The sequence below is a fragment of the Alosa pseudoharengus genome, unplaced genomic scaffold, assembly GCF_046254945.1.
Source record: "Alosa pseudoharengus isolate Yale_2024_CS ecotype anadromous, Long Island Sound unplaced genomic scaffold, YU_APseudo_1.1 YU_APseudo_1.1_scf_5, whole genome shotgun sequence".
Classification (NCBI taxonomy): Eukaryota; Metazoa; Chordata; class Actinopteri; order Clupeiformes; family Clupeidae; genus Alosa; species Alosa pseudoharengus.
The window spans coordinates 29,846,742-29,871,718 of NW_027468837.1; the positions used below are offsets into that span (position 1 = coordinate 29,846,742).

General features: G+C 42.0%; 2 protein-coding genes across 2 annotated transcripts; one reads left to right on the forward strand and one right to left on the reverse strand.

Moving 5' to 3' along the window:
• The first annotated feature begins 894 nt into the window (after positions 1-894).
• On the forward strand, positions 895-5,778 carry LOC143104779 (intermediate filament protein ON3-like). The gene is made up of 9 exons (XM_076269073.1): positions 895-1,402; positions 2,852-3,060; positions 3,219-3,279; positions 3,383-3,478; positions 3,653-3,817; positions 3,954-4,079; positions 4,449-4,669; positions 4,790-4,845; positions 5,035-5,778. Exons 1-9 carry the CDS (start codon positions 1,013-1,015, stop codon positions 5,190-5,192), a joined length of 1,482 nt encoding a protein of 493 aa, XP_076125188.1. The 5' UTR covers positions 895-1,012; the 3' UTR covers positions 5,193-5,778.
• Positions 5,779-8,439: 2,661 nt separating this feature from the next.
• LOC143103691 (uncharacterized) lies at positions 8,440-18,824 on the reverse strand. The gene is made up of 12 exons (XM_076267476.1): positions 18,737-18,824; positions 17,792-17,852; positions 16,689-16,719; positions 14,904-14,987; positions 13,233-13,372; positions 12,580-12,705; positions 12,297-12,342; positions 10,911-10,997; positions 9,666-10,021; positions 9,177-9,281; positions 8,942-9,017; positions 8,440-8,785 (listed from the first exon to the last, which is right to left on the reverse strand). The coding sequence occupies exons 2-12, from the start codon at positions 17,849-17,851 to the stop codon at positions 8,763-8,765; spliced, it is 1,134 nt and encodes a 377-aa protein (XP_076123591.1). The 5' UTR covers position 17,852; positions 18,737-18,824; the 3' UTR covers positions 8,440-8,762.
• Positions 18,825-24,977: the final 6,153 nt, after the last annotated feature.

A 24,977-nucleotide genomic window follows, 5' to 3' on the forward strand; every position in this document is an offset into this window, starting at 1 on the left:
CACTCGCACTCATACACACACATACACACACACAAACACACACACACACAAATTAACAAATTAGCTTGCATACACACCCTTTTCAGCTTGCAGGCTTTTTGTTCTTTTGATTGAGTAAATTTGTCTGACGACGCCCCATCCCCTGGCCATGAGAAAGGTGTGACACCATCATGGCCAGTGAAAGTTGACCTCTGCCCCTCTCGTGCACACCTGTTCTCCAGGTTGCTGTCTCAGTTCCACACAGAAACCAGCGGCTCCGGCCTGATTCAGGCAGCTGGAGCGCAGACAGAAATTATACGTCCCCATAAGGGAATCTGTGAGAAACTGTCTGGCTCGTGTTCCAACTTGCAACACAATGAAATCATTGTCAGATGACTCATATTCATATTCATCCTCTAGTCGGTAAATGACCACATCGCTGTGTGCACACACACACCTTTACCCCATATTTCAAGCGATACTGTAGGCCAAATGGGCACTCTGCTTTTCAGGACTTTAACAGTATTTTCACAGAATCACCCGCTTTACTGTGCTTTGCCACCACATAGACACTGCTCTGCAGTTCTGTCTCTATATACCGGCAATAAACTTCTTCTGCATTGCTGCCTTAAAAGATGGTTTCTGAACTGCTTGGTCAGTCATACGTGTGCAGTTTTACAGAGGTCTGCTGTTGTTATATCTTAATGCCCATATAACATTTTCTCTCTCTGCAAGTGGTCTTTGATAAGGTGTGTCTCTCATGTACCTTTAACTTCCTGTAATGCCTCGACTACCTGTCCAACAAGTAGGGTGTGTGTGTGTGTGTGTGTGTGTGTGTGTGTGAGAGCAAAAAAAGGGGGAGGGTGTGAGAGTCCCCTCCCCTAGTCGGTGTGTTTAAAAGCCGACCGTGGGCAGTGCAGATACACACAGAGGGACTTTGACTCTCCTTTGTGAAGTAAGCCTGCTCTCCGCCTTCTCCTTCGGCCTTCCTCTTCTCTCACACTTTTGCTCACCCACACACAGACAAGCAGCAATGGAGTACAGAACCACCAGCTACCGTTCCGGCCCATCCGTGACGAAGAGAAGCTTCACCAGCCAGTCGGCCATCGTCCCCACCGCCGGTTCCCGTGTCAGCTCCGTGTCCGTTCGCCGCTCCGGCGTTGGCTCTGGCGTTGGCGGCGGGTTCGGCGGCGCCAGCATGGGTGGCGGCAGCTACAGCTTCAGCAGCAGCAGCATGGGTGGCGGCTACGGCGGCGGCTATGGTGGCGGCTACGCAGGAGCGCCCATCACCGCAGTGACGGTCAACCAGAGCCTGCTGGCCCCCCTCAACCTCTCGATCGACCCCACGATCCAGGCTGTGAGGACGCAGGAGAAGGAGCAGATCAAGACCCTCAACAACCGCTTCGCCTCCTTCATTGACAAGGTGAGTGTCGCACATCGCCTCCATCTCACACATGTCACTGACAAACTCTCTCTCTCTCTCTCTCTCTCTCTCTCTCTCTTTCTCTCTCTCAGGACTGATATTCTGCCTCATTAAATGACAAACTGATAATTAGTCCCACTCTTATCATGTCACCTAATTCATTGACAAAGTGTGTGTGTCTGTGTCACTCTCTCTCACACACTCTCCCGCTCATCTCGTAGCTCTAGGACAGCAGTCTACCCCCCTGTGTGTGTAAACAAGACATTATGTTCTTTGTCTTAGCTCACTCAGCATATCACATGTGCTCTGTATTAGTGCATGTGCACCTTTACTATTGTCTTCTGTGTGAGTACTACTGTACTACTGGTCTGCCGCAGTGCTGCGAGGTGTCATGGGAGCACATATGTGCCCAGGGTTGGCGTACGTTGGGTAGCACTCGATGCCTGCTGCAGGCCGCACAGCTTTAGGCTTGTGTAGACATAAAACATTATGGTCAGGTCCTGTGACCAGTGGACACGCCTGTATAAACATGGGTGTAGCTCTGGCAGTCATTATGACTCATGTCGAGTGGAGTGGAGAGAGGTTGAGTGTGTGTGTGTGTGTGTGTGTGTGTGTGTGTGTGTGTGTGTGTCACTTTGTCTATACACTTTACACTTTTTCTGTCGTTGTACTGTCAGCATGCCAGAAACACCCATATTGCCTCTGGGCAGACAACGGGACACACCCTTAGGTGCAAACCTGCCTAAGGGCTGTGTGTGTGTGGTCAGAGAACACACCCTAACAGAGTGTGTGTGTCTGTGTGTAACCATGAGACACACCTGTCTAAATTACTCATTAAGGACAAGCCATATATTTCAGTCATGAATGAGGCTTAGCTTCTTAACACACACACACACACACACACACACACACACACACACACACACACCACACACACACACACACACACACACACACACACACACACACACACACATACCAAACTAGAGGTGAAGAGTTCTTGAGTCACATTCCTGCGATGTTTTTGCCTCACCTGTGGTAGAATCATCACCAACACCAGTGTTATCAGACTATTCTCTTAAGGGTGTGGACACAAAAGGATATCAGTTTACTTAGTAGCTGCATTCATACCTGCACAGTGCTCAGTTCACTGTGTTAAACCGTCTCAGGCATAGCCTCTCCGCTCCACCCCCTTTTCCCTTTCTCTCTATCTTGCACACACACACACACACACACACACACACACACACACACACACACCACATTCATACACACACAGCACACAGTATGTGCTTTGTGCCTATTCACTTACAAATATTTCATATATAGTTCATTCATACACACTGTTTGTATATATTTCATCATCTCAACAAGTTAAGAAGATCAGAAGAGAGCCAATACATACCAGTGCCTCAGCAGTTAATTAAGCATGTATGAATCTCCCCTCAGGTGCGTTTCCTGGAGCAGCAGAACAAGATGCTGGAGACCAAGTGGAGTCTCCTGCAGGACCAGACCACCACCCGCTCCAACATCGACGCCATGTTTGAGGCCTACATCTCTAATCTGCGCCGCCAGCTCGATGGCCTGGGCAATGAGAAGTGCAAGCTGGAGGGAGAGCTGAAGAACATGCAGGGCCTGGTGGAGGACTTCAAGATGAAGTGAGTTAGCCTAGAGTTGCTAAAATCAATCTAAACACTGCAAAGTTAAGCATATATAACTATAGCACACTCGTTGAAGTTAATGCTAATGAACATGCTAAATGTAAGGCTAAATGCTAAATGTAGCCTAATGCTAAAGCTAATGTGATGGTTTACAGGTATGAAGATGAGATCAACAAGCGTGCAGGTGCAGAGAACGACTTTGTCCTCCTCAAGAAGGTAAGACCTTGACATGTAAACCCTTTTAACACATTTTAAAACCTCTAAAAGTCTTATTAAAGTTGTAAAATCGCATCTCTCTCTTGCTCCTTTCACCTCCAAGGATGTCGATGCTGCCTACATGAACAAGGTGGAGCTGGAGGCTAAGGTCGACGCCCTGCAGGACGAAATCAACTTCCTTAGGGCCGTTTATGAGGCGGTAAGTTAACTGGATTGTGAACCCCACAGCCCACCTCCACTGCCTCTTGCTGACTAGAATGTTTTTAGTTAGTTTGTTTGCTTTTTGGTTAAATTGTAAGAAAGTTAGATAGACAGAAGGATGGATGAACAGGTGGATCTTTAACATGACCTCTTCTTCTTGTGCGGCCCTCAGGAGCTGCGTGAGCTGCAGTCACAGATCAAGGACACCTCAGTTGTCGTGGAGATGGACAACAGCAGGGGCCTGGACATGGACTCCATCGTGGCTGAAGTGCGCGCTCAGTATGAGGACATTGCCAACCGCAGCAGAGCTGAGGCAGAGACCTGGTACAAACAGAAGGTATGGAAATTTATGCTTTCTCTTCCTCTCTCTATCTCTCCCTCACAGACACACACACACACACACACACACGCAACAATTGTGGTATTTGTGTTGGTATTTATCAGTGAGTTTGATTTTCCTTTCCTCCCACCAGTACGAGGAGATGCAGTCCTCAGCAGGTCAATACGGAGACGATCTGCGCTCCACAAAGGCAGAGATCGCCGAGATCAACCGCATGATCGCCCGTCTGCAGAACGAAATCGATGCTGTCAAGGGACAGGTGAGCACAGTCTGCCCAAACTGATCCTACCCCATTCCTCTTGAAACCATGGCATAGAACTCCATTAAATAAGGTGTTTGATCCAAAATGCAGTCATAACTAAAAAAAAAAGTTTTGGACAGGAAAACACAGTTTTTGCACATCTAATTCAAATTTCAAAAGAACTTATCTTGATGTGCACTCAGACATCACATCAGTATCACTACCAGACCATAACTAGCCACCCAGACAGTGAGGCTGCAGCCTACTTTTAGACCTGTGTCTCCACGCATACGGCTCTATGAGCTCTATGTGCTTCTACTGCCCCCTATTGGAGAATCATTTAATTGCTTTTCCAAACTCAAACCCTTTCTCTCGTTACAATTGTAGCGCGGCAACCTTGAGGCACAAATCGCAGAGGCTGAGGAGCGTGGGGAGCTGGCAGTGAAAGATGCCCGTAACCGCATCAAGGACCTGGAGGATGCCCTCCAGCGCGCCAAGCAGGACATGGCACGCCAGGTGCGCGAGTACCAGGAGCTCATGAACGTCAAGCTGGCGCTGGACATTGAGATTGCCACCTACAGGAAGCTGCTGGAAGGAGAGGAGAATAGGTGAGAAGGGGATTAATTTTCTTAAGATCACTTGCATGTGCTTTCAATTTTCATTCACTGCCCAGCCTTGTTGTTTAAGTTAGTTCAGCAGTTTAATATGTAAAATGTGCTTTTCCATAGGCTAACTTCAGGTGGCTCCAATGCTGTCGTTCATGTCCAACAGAGCAGTGGTGGAAGTAAGACAAACTTCATTACTCATTAATGCTTACTAGTGAAATGGCTGATATTAAAAGAATTATGGATTCTAAATTATTACTGGATTATTTTATATGAAAATATTTTAAGTAGGATATATATTTGTAACAGCCTATGTGATTTTGTGACAGTTTGACTGTTTTATTAAATCTCTCTTTCTCTCTCTCTAGCTCTCTCAAGCGCTGGCGGCTTTGGATATGGTGGTGGATATGGTATGGGTGGCGGTATGAGCAGCGGTGGATATGGTATGGGTGGCAGTATGAGCAGCGGTGGCGCCACCATCACCAAATCCTCAGTGGTGTCCAGCAGCAGTTCAAGGCGTTACTGAAAAGGACCCACACTCCCTCGCTAACACTACTCCAGTTCCTCAAACCCAACCCTTAAACCTTTCATTGCTGGCCATTAACCTTTATGCATACATTGAAGTTCCAAACGTAATCTTGACCCCGATGTCACCAGCTTACAGTGACATGACAAAATAACAAGTGAGCCAGTGGCCATCAGAAGGTAGGTCAGGAGGTACAATCGGCGCCAGTACAATCGTTTGACCCCACCCCCATTGCCCACAAAGGGGTGTGGTCATTTCTGGTGCTCCCGTTCTCAGGGTACTAACTGTTTACAAGTTGCGTGGTAAAATGAGTCAATTTGTTTGTGCCCATGATAACTAAACATGGCACAATTTTCTCTGTTAAAGTTGAAAACTACATTTATGTCAAATGGCTCAGAAACTGTAAAAGGAAGTTAGGTCAAAAGTACCTGACCACTACCACCACCACACACACAACCCTCCTCCCTCTGTCTTACTGGCACTGTTGGCTCTCCTGTCGCAAAATCTAAACAGAAGCATTGTTGTAACCAGGTTTATTTTTGATCAGAACATCAGTAAACATAAATAAATCTGAGATCTAAAGACATTCATGTGTTGTGGTTTATATTTTCTCTATATCATGTCTGGGTTTGCAATATTATTTACTGCATAGCACACGTTTAGGGTATCATAGTAATCATTACAATAGAAAATACAGTTAATTACAGCCAATGTACAGCTAACTCAAAATATGCAATATATGAAAATCCAGGACAGAACTGCATGCAAAATGAGTAAGTACAGCTGCTGTTAACAGTAATACAATCTGACATACTGCTATTCTGCAGCAGGTGTTAAAACACAGTAGATTACCTTCCAGAGTAGCAGTGTGATGCCTTATACAGATAGCAAGATGATCTGAACCCATCCCACCATTACATCGAGTAACTCCTCCCAGTGGTCCACCTATGCTGAGAGCTTATCTTGGGTGACATCTCCTGGTGACACAGACTGTAGTACATTCCAAAGGGAAAAAACTCAATTTTGTCTGTCTTTGTGTGTCCATCGGTATTACCTTAACAAAAAAGACTGGTCGAATTAATTTCAAATCTTCATACAAGGCAGAGGGTCACCTTATCTAAGTCCTCCAACATGATGATAAGGACAAGGGTCTGCAGTTGCTTGATGGCTTTTGTTTGGGCACTATGGTTGCTACAGTACATGTACTGTCTGAATGGAACAGCAATCCCAGATGTCCATCTAGGCTTCTGACTTCCATCTAAATGCCTTTATTTCACTTGACATTTTCCTTGTCCTTGTACTTCTAGAGCTTAGTACGGCCTTTGACACAATTGATCCCAACATACTGTTCGATAGACTGAGGCATTGGGAGGAAATATCTGGTACGGCATTAAAATAGTTTTCATCATATCTGTAAACAGGAGGTTTTGTGTCTTTGTGAATAAATAAGTATCTTCATTTTATGTGGTGTACCATAGAGGTCAGTTTTGGGACCAATTCTATTTGTATTTGCATCTTTTCATTTCTATGCAGAATGACCTTCCTGTTAGATCCTCAGACACTGTACGCTGACGCTGTATTCACTTAACGACTACCATTGAGAGGTCAAAAAAGGGTTGTCAAAGATTTTCTACAGCTAAATCTGACAATCTTATGATAAGGTTCCAGTACATGGCAAAACAAATTCCGCATTCTATGGGTTCCCTAGATTGCATCAAACCTGTCACAAAGTATCTTAGATTACTGTCAAACTAGATGCTAAGTTTAGAGAAAAACATCACAAATCTTGTACGATCTTAGAAATATTTCCAAAATAAAATCTCTCGTATTGCTTAAAAACACAGAGACTTTTTTGCATGCCTTTATCACATCACACCTGGATTTCCTGGAAGTCTTTTTACCTGCCTAAACTACAAATCCATACATTGACTTCAGACTGTTCAGAACTCAGCTACCAGGCTTTTAACTAAACTAAGAGGTGTGAGCACATCACTCCTGTTTAAGCCTCTCTAAAACCTGAGGAAATCAGGTTAGCTGAATCTCGATGTCCCCTCTAAGGTCTAACGCCTATTTTATGCTTCTGCGTCGAATCGACGGCGAAGCCTTGAATTCTCTGACATCAGTTGATAAAAGATTGAATTTGAGAGGCTGCAAGGGTTAAAAATGCCAGAACAGGAAAGGGACAGCACCCGAGACATGTTGTTAAATTGACAACACTAAAAACATGTCATAAACAAGTTTACGTTTTATTGCAGTTGTTTACTGATGTTTTTTCCCCCCAAGCTTCTAGCCTCCCTTTGGGTAACCCGGTGTTTCACATCACATACTTGTTACTTGTTTTGCCTTTAGTCCTGCTCCCAGTTTCAAATATAGGATGTGCGTGCTTTAACTGCACTCACACCACAAAGCCATCAACTGTTGATAATTCCCTTGGGTAAAGTCTGCATAAATGCTGACTTGTGGGAAGGGCACAGAAAGAGTGTGGGCGATCTCTCAGGCGCTCCACAATTTCAGTGGGACAGCCTAAAGTGTCTAGGTCACCAGAAACCAGAAACACACACACACACACACACACACATTAAGCAGTATGACACTGAATACCCTGACCAAGCATTCATCACGATTTTCTGTCCTGAAACTGATTTGGACTTTAATTCACAAATTTGGTCGATATTCAGGTGTGATGTGATAAAAGGCATGCAAAAAAGTCTGTGTCTGTTTTTAAATACGAGAGATGTTATTTCGGAAATATTTCTAAGTTGATGAAACATGATTGTACAAGATTTGTGATGTTTTGCTCTAAACTTAGCGTCTAGTTTGACAGTAATCTAAGATTCTTTGTGACAGGTTTGATACAATCTAGGGAACCTGTAGAATGCAGAATTTGTTTTGCCATGTACTGATCCTTATCATAAGGATCTCTGTTTTGTCCGATTTAGCTGAAGAAAATATTTGACACCCCTTTTTTGACTTAACTTTGTTTCTAAATTCAGTGGTGATTCAACAGCCAATCAAAAAATCCTTGTCTTGTAGTAGTCTTCACAATTATATGATTTTGATCAATCTAGTACCTGCAGTTATTCAAAAGACAAAAGGATGGCGTAATTAACTTCTAGATCCTCTAGACAGATCTATTACAGTAGCTTTCCCTTCAGGTTGCCCGACCTGGGGTGCGTTTCCCCTGGTGAAGTTTGTGAGCGGTTGTGTTGATAAAGCACAAGAGACTCAAGAAGAATCACAGAGAGGGTAAACTGAAAGCTGAGCTTAAACTTTTATTCTGCAAAGTAGAAAACTTGACCATGCACACAAGACACTGTTCCAAAATAATGGAGGTTCTCTCATATTTTGCAACAAAAATATTTCCAATACCACCCTTCTCTCTCAAACACTCACTCGCAATAATTCAAACTAAAGGAAGGCTGATTTTTCCAGACATTTACATGTAAAGTATAACTATCAACACAATGTTTGGTCCAACAGACTGAGCCTATCAGCAGCAGGCAGTTGCATCAGTGGAGAACTTGAGGGATGAACCACTCTTGGTCTGGTACCCACAACCTCCTCAGCTCCTCAGTTGTAATATCTTGAAGGGCCTTAGGAGAACAGAGAAAGGAAAAGGTTTAAATAAATAAACCGTCACTGTGACAATACGAATGCATTGAGGAGTATGTGTGGGTGGATATGCATGCTTATGTGACATTTACAAGTTTGCAAATGCATGCATGTCTCTAAGCAAAAATGTGTCTTACCGCCCATGCCGCTGGAGTAACGGTCACTGCTGTTGGTGTAGCTCATCGGCCCAAGGGACGGCGGTGTGGTTTTGCCCTGAGGGGGAGAAGAGCAAACATGGAAACTTGCAGTCTCTTCATTGCTCCAGTCTTGAGGTTGACGCCAGTAACTCCCCCATAGTCCCATTACAATAATTAGACACACACACACACACACACACACTGTCTGTCAAGTTACTAGTTACAAGTTACTTACTGGTGACATACTACGGAGCCGATACTCCATCAGTACATCTGTGAGCTTCTGAGTAACCTTCAGAACGATCTGGGCATCGCTCTCACTCTCGATACGGAACGAGTCCTACGACACACATCCAACACAAAGAGCATTAGCACAGCCAAGTTATCCGATTACGTTCAGTTCTACTTAGCAGTGATTTCTATACTCAGAAAACTAAGGGAGAACATCACACACTGTATACAGATGATTGGCAAACCGCAGTGTGGTCAGCTGAATGGTCATGTTTCCGAGGAATTATAGCACATCCTGGTACTGTAGTTAAGCATGTGAATTTTTGCCTTCATTATATCTACTTTGGCACCCCCTGCTGGAGTAATTAGGTATGGTGCTGTGATCTAGACTGCATGGTCATTAAATATTTGAGCAATGTAGCTCCAATGCTGCAAGATTACAAGATTAGAGATAGTGAGTATGATGTGAGCGTGGGTGTGAGCGTGCACATACCAGGTATTTGAGCAGCGTGGCGGGAATACTGTTCCCCTCCTTCATGCCGGTCCTCATCATGGGGTCGCTGAGATCAGTGCCCTGGCCGCCACGGAAGTCGTTTATGTAGGAGGACCTGTCCAAACCCTCGCCGGGCACCCGCATGCCAAAGCAATCAGACGTTGGTTGCATAGTGCCGCCGGCCGAGTACCGCCGCATGCCCATGTCCGACCCCCGCGGACTCATGTGCAGGTCAAGCGTGTCTCGGAAGTCCCGCATGCCGCGCATATCTGCCAGGTCACGCCTATCAAGCCCGTCACGCACGGCAAAATCAGGCATGCCTCCACCAGACGGGAAGTCGCCGTACCCATACAGACCTGAGAGAGACAGTCAGGGATGAGATGAATTAGCAGAGTTGAGATGTATTGACAACCATTTTGAGGAGAGTATCTGGTCTCTGGAAGAATCTGTTCCTCAAAATTGCAAAATAGTTTGCAACAGGCTAGTTAACACAAGGTTCTGGAAAGCTTCGGTTTTGCCTTCACCACCTCACCTGACCCTGAAACAAAGCAAACTTAGGCTTCCCAAAGCAAAGTTCTCAACTGGTTTCCCTCTGACAAAAAGTAGCTTTTTAGCTCATAAAACAATGTATTCAGTAAATGGGCCACTTGCAGCTGCAACGCAATGTCAGTTGACTGATACCGGCAAATATGCATTAATTTGCTCAGAATTCACAAAAAGTATGTCAGATGCTGCATAAAGAGACTGTGATGCACGCAAATGCAGATCCCATCGTTCTGCCTGTAACCTTTTAAAAATGTTTTGTGGTAAGTTCACTACACAGGAGTGAGGTGGTTTACGCTACACAACATTAATTTCTTGACCCCAGCCCAGAGCAGTAAGGTAACTGGGGCATAGGTTGCCTTGCTTATAGTGCTACAGGGCAATTCCACAGAAAATTAACTTTTTGTCACATCCATAATAAACGCCAGTGAAATGCCTTGGCATTTGTAGGATGTGAATGGTAACATTCCTTTTTTGTGCATTTTTTTCTCATGTACATTCTTCAGCCAAAAATAGCAAATGCTCAAATTTCATGTAATTATTTACATCATACCATACAATCACATTTTATTGGCGTTATGGATGTTACAAAAAACATAATTTTCCATGGAATTGCCCTACAGTATACTGCAAGATATTGAATCATAATCCCTCTGTTGTGATGCGTATTCTATAGCCGACAGACAGCCCCGGTTGCCTTACCTGGTTGGGGTCGGGGGCCCAGTCCTGCTCTGTGGCCTCCTGGACCTGCTCCTATTGGGCTCTTGAAAAGCTTGGGTTTGGCAGAATCTGGACGGACAGACACACACACACCCTTAATCTTCTGCATCATGTATGGTATGTATGGTATGTTATGTATGTATGTTATGCATGTTATGTATGTATGTAATGTATGTATGTATGTAATGTATGTATGTAATGTATGTTATGTATGTTATGTATGTTATGTTATGTATGTATTTATGTATGTAATGTATGTATGTTATGTATGTATGTTGTTATGTTATGTATGTTGTTATGTTATGTATGTATGTATGTTATGTATGTATGTATGTAATGTATGTAATGTATGTATGTATGTATGTATGGTATTTTCCGGACTATAAGTTGCCCAGTCAAAAAAAAGCGTCATGAAGAGGAAAAAACATATAAGTCACACCGGACTATAAGCCGCATTTATTTAGAAATTTATTTCACAAAATCAACGACCAAGAACAGACATTAATCTTGAAAGGCAAGTTCTTCAACTACACAATAGCATACAGACTAGGTGGCCTGTAGGTATGTTAACGTAACAGTTATTCAGCTGCACTATTTAGCCAGCTTGATGTTGGTTACCTTGGTGAAAAGGAAATTAAATGTCAGTTCCTGGTTGCACAGTTTGTTGTGATAATGTCTCCTTTCTGCCAGATGTGGAATATTCCTATGATAACTACACGTTTGTTTGCCTACCCTCATTTGAACTGCCGCTTTCCTTTGCTGTGTAATTTGTTAGCTAGATGCTAGCGATTAGCGAAATACTAGCGGTTGACTGTGTTGAACCAGAGATAGACGGGCTCTGGTTGAACACTGGAAGTGCCTGGGAAGCTGAATAGGCCAAATTAACATAAGCCAGCGAGTCACAAGCCTAGAGCGCCCTCTCGTGGCTGTAGACGGTAATGTTACCTTGGTTCATGCAGAGATTCATGTCAAACAGCAGGAATTAACATTTAACAACATGTATATCTATATATAATTTAACAAGTCAGCCAAACTATGAAAAAAAGTGTGACTTACGGCTCCCACACACAGTTGCGTTCCGTCAACGCATGCCAGTGGGTGTTCCAGACCTTAGCTATGCAAATGACTTGAAGTATAACTGTAATTGGCTGCCTTCTGTTGTCGTCATCGGTGCAATAAAAGTGGAACTTCGACGCAAGCGATAGGAGCAACGCGACGCAACGGACACACAATTCAGTTCGGCAACCGATGATGTAATCCCATGTAAAGTGGACGGGATGCGTCTCCAGCACTGCACCACACACAGTTGTGTGTGGGAGCCATTATAGTCTGGAAAATACGGTAGGTATTTATGTATGTATGACTTACTCATGCCCTGGAAGACTGGCACCTCACTTGGCTCCTTCAGCACAACCTGAGAGAGAAAGAGATGTATAATTTCTTATTTTAATTACCATTAACAAATTCAAAATGAGCTTCATTGGAATGTCCAATGCGTTTCACCGAGTTGTCCCAAACCAGAAGTGGCAGTGAAAAAAACTTTTAACAGGAGGAAACAGTGGTCATCTGCCCAGCAGCAAACTAGCAGAGAAGATAGTCCAACTTAAGAGCTAATGTGTGTGTGTGTGTGGTATGCTTAGAGGTGCAATACCCTAATTTTGCCTCGTCCCTCGGTCTTCTCCACCTCTAGGGCCACATCCCTGACCGTCTTCCTCACGTCTCGATCATTTGTTGCTTCTTCTTCTGTACAGGTCACTTTATCACCGTGGTGCTGCTTCTAAAGGTGGGTGACAACATAGCTTTAGTTGACGACAACAAGACTGTATGTGTGAGTAAGGTTGAGTGAGGTTTATTTTGTTTAGACAGTGCCAGAAAAACATATGGGTGATCATAGGATTAAGGATGTTCCTTTGGTTGATGCAGCATTCAGCCTTTATTCCAGTAACAAACCACCTTAAACACACTCAGGGGACAGACGGTGCATACTGAAACAAGAGCTTCTCAAACTATTAGGCTTCTAAAACAAACAGGTTTGGCACCCTTATTGTTGTTCTGTATGATAATTGATAATCCCCTTTGCCTGGGGTGGTTCTCAGTGGCCTACCCCCACACTGATACTACAATTGCTTGGCCTTATTTGCATCACAGTTTGCTTCCTGGCCCTGGGTGAGGCCACAGCATGGACCTTTCTTTGTTATCTTGATAAAATACTGAATGCTGAATCTGATTTTCTCAGATAGGGAAATCTGTAAACTCTTAGCACAGTTTACACCGTGCCTGCTGTCTACCATTCCAGGCTCTCACCAGGTATTTGAAGAAGTGTTTCCATCCCTGGATGTGCCGCAGTATCTCGGACTGAAGCTTCGCCACCTTACACAGGCGACACTGGTAGTGGGGAGGCACAGACTTACTGGGGCTCCTGTACTCCCACACATACTGCAGACCTACACACACACACACACACACACACACACACACGAGAGAGAACACAGATTAAGAGTCGGAAACTAAAACCATTGAACATATACTTTGGTTGACATTTTTATAAGAAAGGGATAATGGACGGCATGGCGTTCGGTTAACAGAAATGAATGCAGTTCGAGGTGGTAATGCGAGCTCAACACAGCAGTGGAGGGGCCGTTACACCTCGTAAGTACATTCATTTCTGTTTACCGAACGCTGTGAAATCCATTAACCTGCTTATACCACTGTTGCCACATGCGATCGTTCATCTGATGTTCTAATTTAAACTCTTTAAATCACCAAAATGCTCTAGTCTGTAGAACTATTTTCCACCATGTATCAACTAATATCAACTTGCAGGGCAAGCTGCCATTACTAGTTTTAAATGGGCTGTCTATGGCCAAAAGCCAGTCGTTAGTTCCATCTCTCTCGTCAGGCACATCCCAGGATTCTGATGAACCTTCCCTTTGAGAAATAGCTATTTTACATAGCCTACTGCCATGTTCTTAAGCTAAAAGCCACCTCGTCTGTCAAATCACCATTTTATAGCTTTGATTGAACTTCAAGTTAAGTGAATTAATATACAAGTGTGATACGGCCGAATAACTGGAGGTACTTCATAGGCGTGCGATTTACAAAAAATAATTGACGTTCTTAGAGTTTTTGAAGATTTTGTTTTATTCTCACTAAAACGGAGGTGATGGTGAAGGTTTACAAGTTGCGAAAACAGGCTGGCTGGCTGCGCTAGTACACGTTTTTTTAACGAAAAAGCTGTTTGGCCCATGACGTCGGACTTAACAACCGAATAGGAAATTCAACCAAGCAGTGGTATAATGTGTGTTTCAACACACAGGCACGTTTGCATAAGAAACCTGGATATGGTGTCTACATGAAAGAGCATCCTGTTTTTGACACTTAAAATGTCCCACGGCACACTAACACCCTGTGTGAAGAAAAAATAAACATACCATAGCCTAAAATTTCAAATAATACACAGATATGGCCTTATTATGGCTTCTATGCAGGACCTGCTCAATAAAACAAGAGCCCTCTGTTTCATTTGTAGGTGACTATATCTAATTTAATTGTTGTTATGAACTGGATATGTGATGATTCTGTGAATACTGGATATGGGGCCCCCATTGTACAATGCCTGCATACCACAAATAGTGCAATCATACAATCAATGAGAGCATGTGGTTATAAATTATTTGATGCAACAGTTGCTTTTCTGGACCAGTGAGTGACATTTGGGTAATTTTCTGCGGCACACCTGATGATCTCTCACGGCACACTAGTGTGCCCCGGCACAGTGGTTGAAAAACACTGAGCTAGCATACCTTTTCTCAAATTATTTCAAATAATTTCTCAAAACTAGAATAAGGGCTTATCCACAGTTCTGAAATTGGGATAAGATGCTTACATGCACAAACACAAAATCAGAATACCGATCCCGATCATAGCTGGGACACTGAAGCTCACTGTGAACAGAATAGTGGAATGTGGACTCACCAACAAGGCACTCTCCAGTCACGTCAGCCAGTTTCTTCTGCAGAGAGGGAATGGTCTGGATGCTGCCATTCTTTGCGGTGAACACTGGAGATGGGTACAAATGTGTATACACAAAATGAGCCCTCACATGCTTGGAAATCACTCTCTAATCCCTCTCTCTCTCTCACACACACACTGAAGTAATATCTTGGGATAGCGTTATTTTCGTAACGCTACATAATGCATTCTGATGTCAAAGAGCCCTTGACGAGAGCTGAGGGACGCTAGCCAGAAGTGAGGGCGCCATCATGTTACGTCTTTGGGCTTGGATCTGAGCCGAGGGAAACCTTCAGCTGGCCTGGACTCTGGGGGAATACTCCGTTTCAAAATGTGCACGGAACTAGACATGGCTAGACATAAGAAAATGCACATATGTTGAGTGCATGTTGTTTTTGCTCACTCAGAACCTCTTGAAAATTACAAATGTAAGGTTTTGAGGGAGAAAATACTTAGTTTATATTTGCCTGGACTGGCCTATGAAGAGTATACTCTTCTGGTCATTGAGTCTATTTGCCCATGCAAGTGCCTACAAACTCTGAGGCACACACAGTCTAAGAATGGGAGAAGTCCCACCCTGATAGTGAACTGTTGTTACTGGGGGTGGTGAGTGAATGAAAAAATTAATCAATGCCCTAGAAATAAATAGCATTTGATAGGCACTTTTTTTAGGGAACAAATGGATTGGTGCACTTGCACAACTCTAGGCTCCTGTGTAGATTTCCCTCAAGTGCATCATGTATCATCAAAGGGAACTCATTTGCGAATTTGGGCATTTCGTATTGGCTAAGGAAGAGCCCACTTGTGGTCAGCCAACCTGCTACAACTCCCTGCGGATCTCGCTCAAAGACAGAGCACTTAGTATGAGGTTCGAAGGCCCCATTAGTACATATGGCCAAAACCACACATTTGGACCTGGCTGATAGGCATAGCTCCTTACGGATGTAACCTGCGGCGTGTTTCGACTGCGCTTGCCCAAGCTCAAAGCTGCGCAATTGCAATACCTTAGACTGGAAGGCAGGTGTGCTAGCAAAGAAGCTAAAGCCCAAGGGTGTTAGCGCCTGTTGCTAGCATGTCTGTTAAGGCGTCGAGAGGGATGTTTAAGTACCGCAAAGCTACTGTGCTGAGGAAAAAGATGTTGTTGAGAAACCACGTGTTGTGAGACAGTGGTCCAGCAATGGTTGTTATTGTAAGCACCCTTTTGATGCATGTAAACAAGAAACAAGAAGGCTGTTTGCCTACATTACCCTACCAAGATGCTGACTGATGACTGACTGGTGCCAGTTACTGATACCACAACACCATAGAAAAAGGCAATGGAGTACAGAGTGGGGTCAAGCCTGCAGGGCATTATTCGTCCACCATTACACTCCAAGTGCCAGGCACAACCGATGACCAATCATCAAGGGCCTAGCGCTGCATCTCACCCATACACTGACAATGCCAACAGTCTGTTACCAGCACAACTTGCTTCCCGTAACTTGAATGGCACACAGAGCATGGCATCAGTCTTGTCAGTAACACCCACAACTCCGCCTACACATCCAGCCAGCCCCCACCCCCAAGTCCAGACCAAGGCTCCCTCAGACATGACGCCCCAGTTGGCACAGTAACCTTTGAGAAAGACTGTGCAGGGGGGTGTAGGGACTGCTCTGATGACCTCTATTGAAGGTAACCAGAGGGTAAGAAAGGTCAGTTAGTTTATCCCTCAGAAGCACAACTGTGTTCAGAGGACAGGACAGGACTTACCTATCTCCGAACTGAAGCGTTGCTGGCGTTTCTGTCAGTCACCCAAAAGGTCAAAGAGAGACACACATACAGACACACAGGTGTTAGACACAGAGAGATGGGAGGACAAGAACCTTGTCACCTCCTCTCTCCTCTGATGTAGAGAAAGAGCCATGCTCTCACTAAGAGGCACTGGTACACATGGTGCAAATCACAACCAATGGTCTGTGTAAGACACACACCTAGTGCCCAACAAAATTATTGGTCTATATATTTTTTTAAAGGATTTTGAAATCTTGAGTAGAAAGCTAATACAAAATGGTAGAGTGCCCTCTATGGGGTCAAATAAGAACTTACCAGTCTTTAGTTCCCTGTACCCAGAGGCACAAAGACAAACTGAGCACACAGCAGCAAGAAGACGCCCTTAGACTTAATAAGTAAGGGCTAAGGAGAATCAAGTCTCCATTGATTATGACAGCCAGCCACTCTGACTACCAGACCATGGTCATTAATTACAAAATGATATGGCCTATGGCAACAGAGCCCACATTTTCCGCTGGTTGAGATAACGCAAAGGAGGAAAAATCCTCCTTGACACTGGTAACTGAGACCAAGAGTTGATTGAATACTGATGACTGATTTGATCGTATGTAGCTAACCTATAGACCCTTTCAAGAGAGTTCCATTATCAGCATCATAGTTGGCCCCACAAGGCTTTCGTTTTAACATTCCATATGTTATCTTAATGCAGAGGAAGTAGATTGGGAACCAAATAGAACGTTCAAGCATTGTTTTTGTTTTTATTGTTGAAAGGGTCTAGTTCTATACAGCTACTGTGCTTCTGCTGCTTAATTGTACTGCCATCTATAACCTACGTGAGTGAAAATAATATCCATCAACGCTAGTTCCAGAGTCAGTGTGACAACCTACTGTGTCACATTAGTCTGCTGAAACACCAGCTGTGGAAAACGGCTGATGTTCTGATAGTTTTCACCTTAGGGAATTCAGAGTGCCGCTCCATGGCCGCTCCATGGCAGGCTACAAGTTTCAAATCCAAATCAAGGACAGCAGCTGAAGCAGAAGGGAATGGGCCTACCCAGACCCATAGCCTAGCCTGGGCCTACCTTAACTGGAGCACCGGAGGCATTCTTGAACTTCTTTGAAGGATTTCCTGTTTTCTCCATTCTGTGTGGAAGGGAGAGACAGGGTATATTTAAAACCTATCTAGAGTAATCCACATTGCATGGTACATTAAGATCTAACTGTTTGCTTATTGTATATTCAGTAACGTGTTGCCATGGCGTTATTGTGGCTTTGCCCCTTCTGCAAGTAACGTTAGCTCTGAGTTATTGAACTCGACTTTACATGACAAATCCCATATTTATTCAGATGGTTTAATTTAAGTTTTTACATACGATTTGTCATTTTTCCCACACAATTTTTTTTTTTTTCGGTTTCGTTTTTCTTCTGCTCTCATCATGCAAAAGATAGGCAAGTTAAGTTACACATTACGCCATAGCTTTCGATTCCTAACAAAAGCTAACAAAGAAATATGTTAACGTATGTTTAGCAGCTACGTTAATATTACTGTTAAAGTCGACTGATTTGCAAAACACTTTTAGAAAATTCCTGCTAATTTGATTACATTAAGTAACGTTAAACACCAATCGCTAAGCAATAGTTAAAGATAACATTAGCTGTGCTAGCTGATAGCATATTTTAGCGAACTGCTAACGTTAGATAGCGGACGTTACATTTATCACAGTTGCAACAGCCATTTAAAAGGTAACTACTTTGAAATCATGGTCCATGATACAGTTTTTACTTAGACTGAATATGACCATACGAAAGTACACATCCCTTTTCAGTCATGGGTTATTGCAGTAAGCTAGTGTTGACGACACAGAAACTAGCCATTTCATAAGTAGGTCAGCTGCAGGACGTAAACAGCGATAGCTGCTAGATAGTTATCAATTCTTAGCCATTTACGTTCCTCACTAGGTATCGATGATAATTCTACATGGTTGGTGAGATACACTTGATACACAATTTGTAAAAAGCGTACTTACCTTGCTACTTGCTCGATATCGTCTTGATAGCGTGAACACTGCCTCACATGCAAGACAGAAATACTTCCTGTTATGTGTGGTCAACGAGAAGGGCATATCCGCCAAGTCTCGCGGTCTCTCAGACTACGAAGAGTTTGGTCTCTGGATTGGTTCCAACATGCTTTTTTTTCTTTCTTTTTTTTAAACAATTCAGTCATGCTATTTAATTGTGTATTTCAGGTCATATCAGTCTAATTGCAGTTGTGTTGTTTTGATTGAGTAAAGATACAGTATATCAAATAGCCTAACAATAGGCCTACCCAATTACAGTTCTACTCAAATAATTACTTGGAAAAAAAAAAGAAGATTTATACAAGTTCGTTAAAATGGTGGATATAGCGTTTTGGAACCAAATTAAATTTGTATTAGCGGGTGACATCTATCTCATCTGCTAGAATAATTGACCCCTGCACTACACTAACTGTTCCTTATTCATGGAACCTTATTGTATATTTGACTGATGATGCTGTGAGAGGCTTGTAAAATACTTCACGTGTAATATACCAGGACCTTTATAATTTTGCTTACAGAAAAAAAAAACATATTCAGAAGATGGCATCACCACAGTACTGCACACTGCCCTCACCCACTTGGAGAACTGAAGCATTTTTAGAATTAGCTGTTTATTGATTATTTACCCATTAGGTGTAGGACGATTTGGCGTGTTTAATTCCTTTTGTACCAAAATGTAGTTATCAAGACTCTACGTAGACGTACAGGATAATTCAAGGTGTGTAGTAGGCCTATAATGGTTTTGTTACAATAATTATATTTGTAAAAAGGATTGTTGAGTTTTGATTGCAGAGTTTCATTTTGGCATAGATGTAATTTGTGTATCTCTAAATCGTATTTGGCTGTGAGTTTTGACACAATGAGCTAACAAATTCTGCAAGAAGTGTGACAGTGGGGTAACATTTTGACAGTAGGCCTATTAAATGCATCAGCGCCAGACTCACAAAATTCGACAGGCTTCAGAATTCGATCAAAGAGTATAGAAGTTACTTCTCTTTGATTCGATGTAGGTAACATCTGTTTTTAGGCCGGACAATGCTGTGCATTATCGGTCAGCGAAAGATTATCTTGTCCAGTCTGAACGTACGCCTGTGCAAAGGTTTGTATAAACGTTATACTCAGCTCCCAAATATGCCCATACCTATTAAGTTAAATATTATGATATTAAATTGCTACACATTTTGTTACGGAGTTTCATGCACATTCCATTGAATGACAATGATCACAAACAGCGGCAGGTGGAGAAAGGTGTGGAAAGTTGCCTAGCAAAACCTTAATTAAATCAAAATAGGTGCCAGGTTCACCTAATAAACAATTATGGGACGTTTCTCGTGCTTACACTGATAAGACAGCACGTGCGCTGGGCTCGAGCCGTGGTTTCCCCATGGCCTAACTTTAACGTAACTGTTGTAGCACTAGGCCTACACGTAGCCCAAGTTAGATCGTCTTCATCGCCACTATTTAGCTTATGCTGTAGTTTAAAACCAGTTCAGTAATTAGTCACAATTTACATCCGAAAAAGTCCAGGGTAGATAAATGTCGATGATTATCAACGTCGTTTAAGGTAAGAGTTATAACCTAATATTACAGTTACAATCAGATAGTGCTAGTGTACTGTTAGCTTCTACTAGTGTTACCTAAAGTTAACGTTAGGTTGGCTAACATTATCTGGTTAACAGTTTGATCACTGTTTTGGGCATGTTGTTTGGGTTAAGTTTCATTTATCAGTTTTAATGGTGTTGTTATGACTTTTGTTTTTACAAAGGGAAAGAACCATGAAGACCAACACTTGGAACATAAAGGAAATTTTAAACATACCGTTTGGATCTGGGCAAGTAACTTAAAAATGGTCCTAGCGTCCTACCACACATATATACCTAATCAAATTAAGACTTAAAGTTAACATTACTGTATATGGTTAATATGTTATTGCAAGCAATGTATAAAGATGAAGCCTTTTTGTCATATCAGAGGATCCAAGTTGTCCAGTAAGAGTGGAACCAGCAGTGATTACTCAAGCTTAACAGATTCACAGTTTCTACTGGGATCTCAGTTCTGGCCAGAAAATTCCCAAGCCCTATCACAGGATGTGTCTTTTTCTTCAAGGAACACCAAACAAAATTCTGAGGAGGTAGGGCTGGTCAGCTCATGATCCTCAGTTCTGTAACCTAGTTGGTTCGGTGTCAGTGTGCAGAATTATAAGAAGTAGCCCAATATTCAGAATTGGTGATGTAGGTTATACTGTACATAATAAATAATTTACCGCTGTCATCATGATCAAGTAGCCTGGGTAAACCTGTTAGGGTTTGTCTGGGTTCACCCAGGCTAATGATTAAGCACAGCGAGTTCCAAATGGACACAAGGTGACATTTACTGTTTAGGATATATGCAGTATATTCATAATCTACAAACATTACTTCTTTCAAAAGTAATCAGTTACTGTATATCATAAGTAATTAATTACCAGAGAAAGTAACTTTTGAGTTAATGTATGTCTGCTTTTAAAATGTCAATGTGAACAGTACTGAAGTCACACACACAATAAACATAATTTTAGACATATTTATTGTTTACATTCTACATGAAAGCCCCCCTGACCTCGTTTTAAGCCACCCTCACCATATCTAGGGGGTTTGATATACACTCAGGGTGCTTGCGCAAGTCTTGAAAGTCTTAATAAGTATGGAATTTTGAAACACTGTTTTCCAGACCTTGAAAAGTCTTGAATTTTGTGTGAAAGTCTTAATAAAGTATGGAAAAAATGTATGGTAGAATCTTACAGTATGCTCAAAGGCATTGTGAAATGAGAAATAGGAAGGTAGGCTATAAAACTATAATTTTACTAACTGGTCACATACTGTATTAGCCTAATGGAATGATATCCAATCAACGCTTGCTTAGCCTAGTCTGGCACCTTTTCGTCACTGCTGAGGTCTATTGACAAATAGCTAGCCTAGTGGTCAACAGAAATGGGTCGTTGCGTGTTTTTGAATTTATGGCTGGATTTGAAGTTAAATGAAATTAAAAATTAGAGTCTTTGCCATACTGTGCGGTTTATTTTTTGTTCTAACCAAGTGCGCTAGGTCAAATGTATTCACTTTTGTGAGTGTTGTGATACAGCTTGTTCAGAAGTTAAAATGAGATAACATAAAGATATGTTCAGTCATGTTAAGGACAGAAAAAATGAGATGTGAGTGAGACTGAATTCTACATACATTCATCCATCCATTCATGTTTTTTTATAGATAGTTTGGTAACACTTTACTTGACGGGTGAGTTCTTCATTCATAGCAGCTGTCATAAACTTCACATAAAGCATTCATGACTGTTTCATGAGACATGACTCAACATTCATACCAAACCTTTCATGAATGTGGAAGACAGAACGACGACAACTCGTCAAAATAAAAGTCCATCAATCGCAAAGCAGCATTGCCGTTTTTGTTCCAAACCTCTTACCTGACCATAGACCTCTCCAGAATAAGTCCCGCCTCCGTAACTTCCGTATCCATCCAACTTCCGGGCGTGGATTGTCTATGGGGAATAACATGGCGTTTCGAAATATCATACCGGTAAAACATCTGTAGGTGGCGAAGTTGAAAAAGCTGGTGGGCAGATTGGCCTACACACTTCAGCCATATAGTTTCCACTGGATTTTTTTTAATGTCGGTGCCGTTTAAGTATTATACTATAGACTATACCAGTTTTTTTCAACCTTTTTTGTGCCACGGCACACTTTTGACACTTAAAATGTCCAACGGCACACTAACATCCTGTGTGAAGAAAAAAGAAACATACCATAGCCTAAAATTTCAAATAATACACAGATATGGCCTTATTATGGCTTCTATGCAAGACCTGCTCAATAAAACAAGCGCCCTCTGTTTCATTTGTAGGTGACTATATCTAATTTAATTGTTGTTATGAACTGGATATGTGATGATTCTGTGAATACTGAATATGGGGTCCCCGTTGTACAATGCCTACCACAAATAGTGCAATCATACAATAAGTGAGAGCATGTGGTTATAAATTCTTTGATGCAACAGTTGCTTTTCTGGACCAGTGAGTGACATTTGGGTAATTTTCTGCGGCACACCTGATGATCTCTCACGGCACACTAGTGTGCCCCGGCACAGTGGTTGAAAAACACTGGACTATACTACTCAAACGGCACCGAAAATCAAAAAATCCAGTGGAGACTAGATGGCAGAAGTGTGTAGGCCAATCTGCCCAGCAGCTTTTTCTACTTTGTCACCTACAGAGTTTGACAGGTACGATCTTTCAAAACGCCATGTTATTTCCCATAGACAATCCACGCCCGGAAGTTGGATGGATACGGAAGTTAGGAGGCGGGATATATTCTAGAGGTCTATGTCACATCTGAGTCAATGGGCTAGTCCAGTGCCAAAAAGACAGAACATGGTCAAGCAAATAATTTTTGTTTCATAAAAATGTATTTGTTTTATGATGTAACCTTTGCAGATAATTTCTCATCTTTTGCTACTGGGAATGTCCAACCATTCCAGGTTACACAAATACAAGTCGAATGTAGGCTTGTTTACCTCCCAGTGTTAAACTCAGTGATTACAAATACTTCACAACTTGTATAGTAAAGTGACATTCAATGTAGACTTCATAAGATATTCATGAAATATTTACAAAAACGGCAATGCTGCTTTGCGATTGATGGACTTATTTTGACAATTTTTCGTCGTTCTGTCTTCCACATTCATGAAAGGTTTGGTATGAATGTTGAGTCATGTCTCATGAAACAGTCATGAATGCTTTATGTGCAGTTTATGACAGCTGCTATGAATGTGTTATGAACTCACCCGTCAAGTAAAGTGTTACCGATAGTTTTTGTGACACTTGTTTGATGTGAAATTCATGTACTTGTGATTTTCATGTTTTGAAACATTTTCATCAGTAAAAGCATAATTTACTGTGAATAATGCATTTGTTCATTGAATTATAGCCTATAAAAATTAACATTTCTAATAAACACAGTTGGTACAATCTCAACCAATGAAGTAGGCAGTAGGCACACAAGTATACAAGTACATAAAGTTAAGGTCTTGAGAAAAAAAATTCCAGTTTTAAAAAAGTCTGGAAAAAGTCTGGAATTTTAATTTGGAAAAAGAGTAAGCACCCTGTACACTGCCTACTACTAGGCTATATCAGTAGGCCTATACTATACATTGGGGTGCACTGACTCCTCTTCAGTTTCCCCTATATTTCTGCAATATAGTAATAGGTTATTATTACTTCTGTTCTGTTATCCAAAGTAGTCTTCTTATTAAAGTGCATGAAAATGCACTGTTCTGTTATCCGAAGTCTTCTTCTTATTATTATTCTTCCCACCAAATTTCTGCGTGTAATTCAGCTACAAACTTCGTTCAAACTTTGCAGCGTAGGTCTTGAAAAGGACACTTGAGGAATGTATTTTTCACTTTTGTAAACTTTATACTTTGAGATATTAACAAAAAAACAAGCTTATTTTTCCCCATATTTGCATTGGCACTATGACATCACAATGGGCTAATTAACTTGATTTGCACCTGTATCAACTTCCAGCTGCTCAATTAGGACCCATAAAAGGGCCAGTTAAACTGATAGCACCTGTATCAACTGCTTTCTGCTCAGCTAGGCCAACTCTCTCTGTGTCTCTCCATTCTACAAGGATAAAAGGCACATTCCATCCAACTTTCTATCCATTCATCCTCTTCAAACCATTCACTCATCCACCCATTAAACTATGCATCAACATCCATTCAACTTTCTGTCTATCAACATCCATTACACTATCTACATTCAACTTTTAAACTATATACTCTGCCTCAGGCTTTAAGCATACAATCTGACTCTCTTAAGACTACAGATCATGTTCAACTATTTCCTCTGCCCAAAAATACTGTTTCAAAATAAATGTCCTCACAATAATTCACTATTAAATAATTTAACTATTTAAACTACTCAACTATTTCACTGTTCAGCCATTTCAACTGTCAGTTGTTATCAACTATGACTCCAACCAACTGTTTCCAAATAAAAGTTTGTTTTGCATTTTATGTTAATATACAGTATGTTTATATTTTCATGCACTGGTAATTTCCTCGAAATCACATTTTCTAGTTATTATTATTATTGCCATCCTTCAGTAGGCTACTTGGAATGAGTTCAGTGTTAT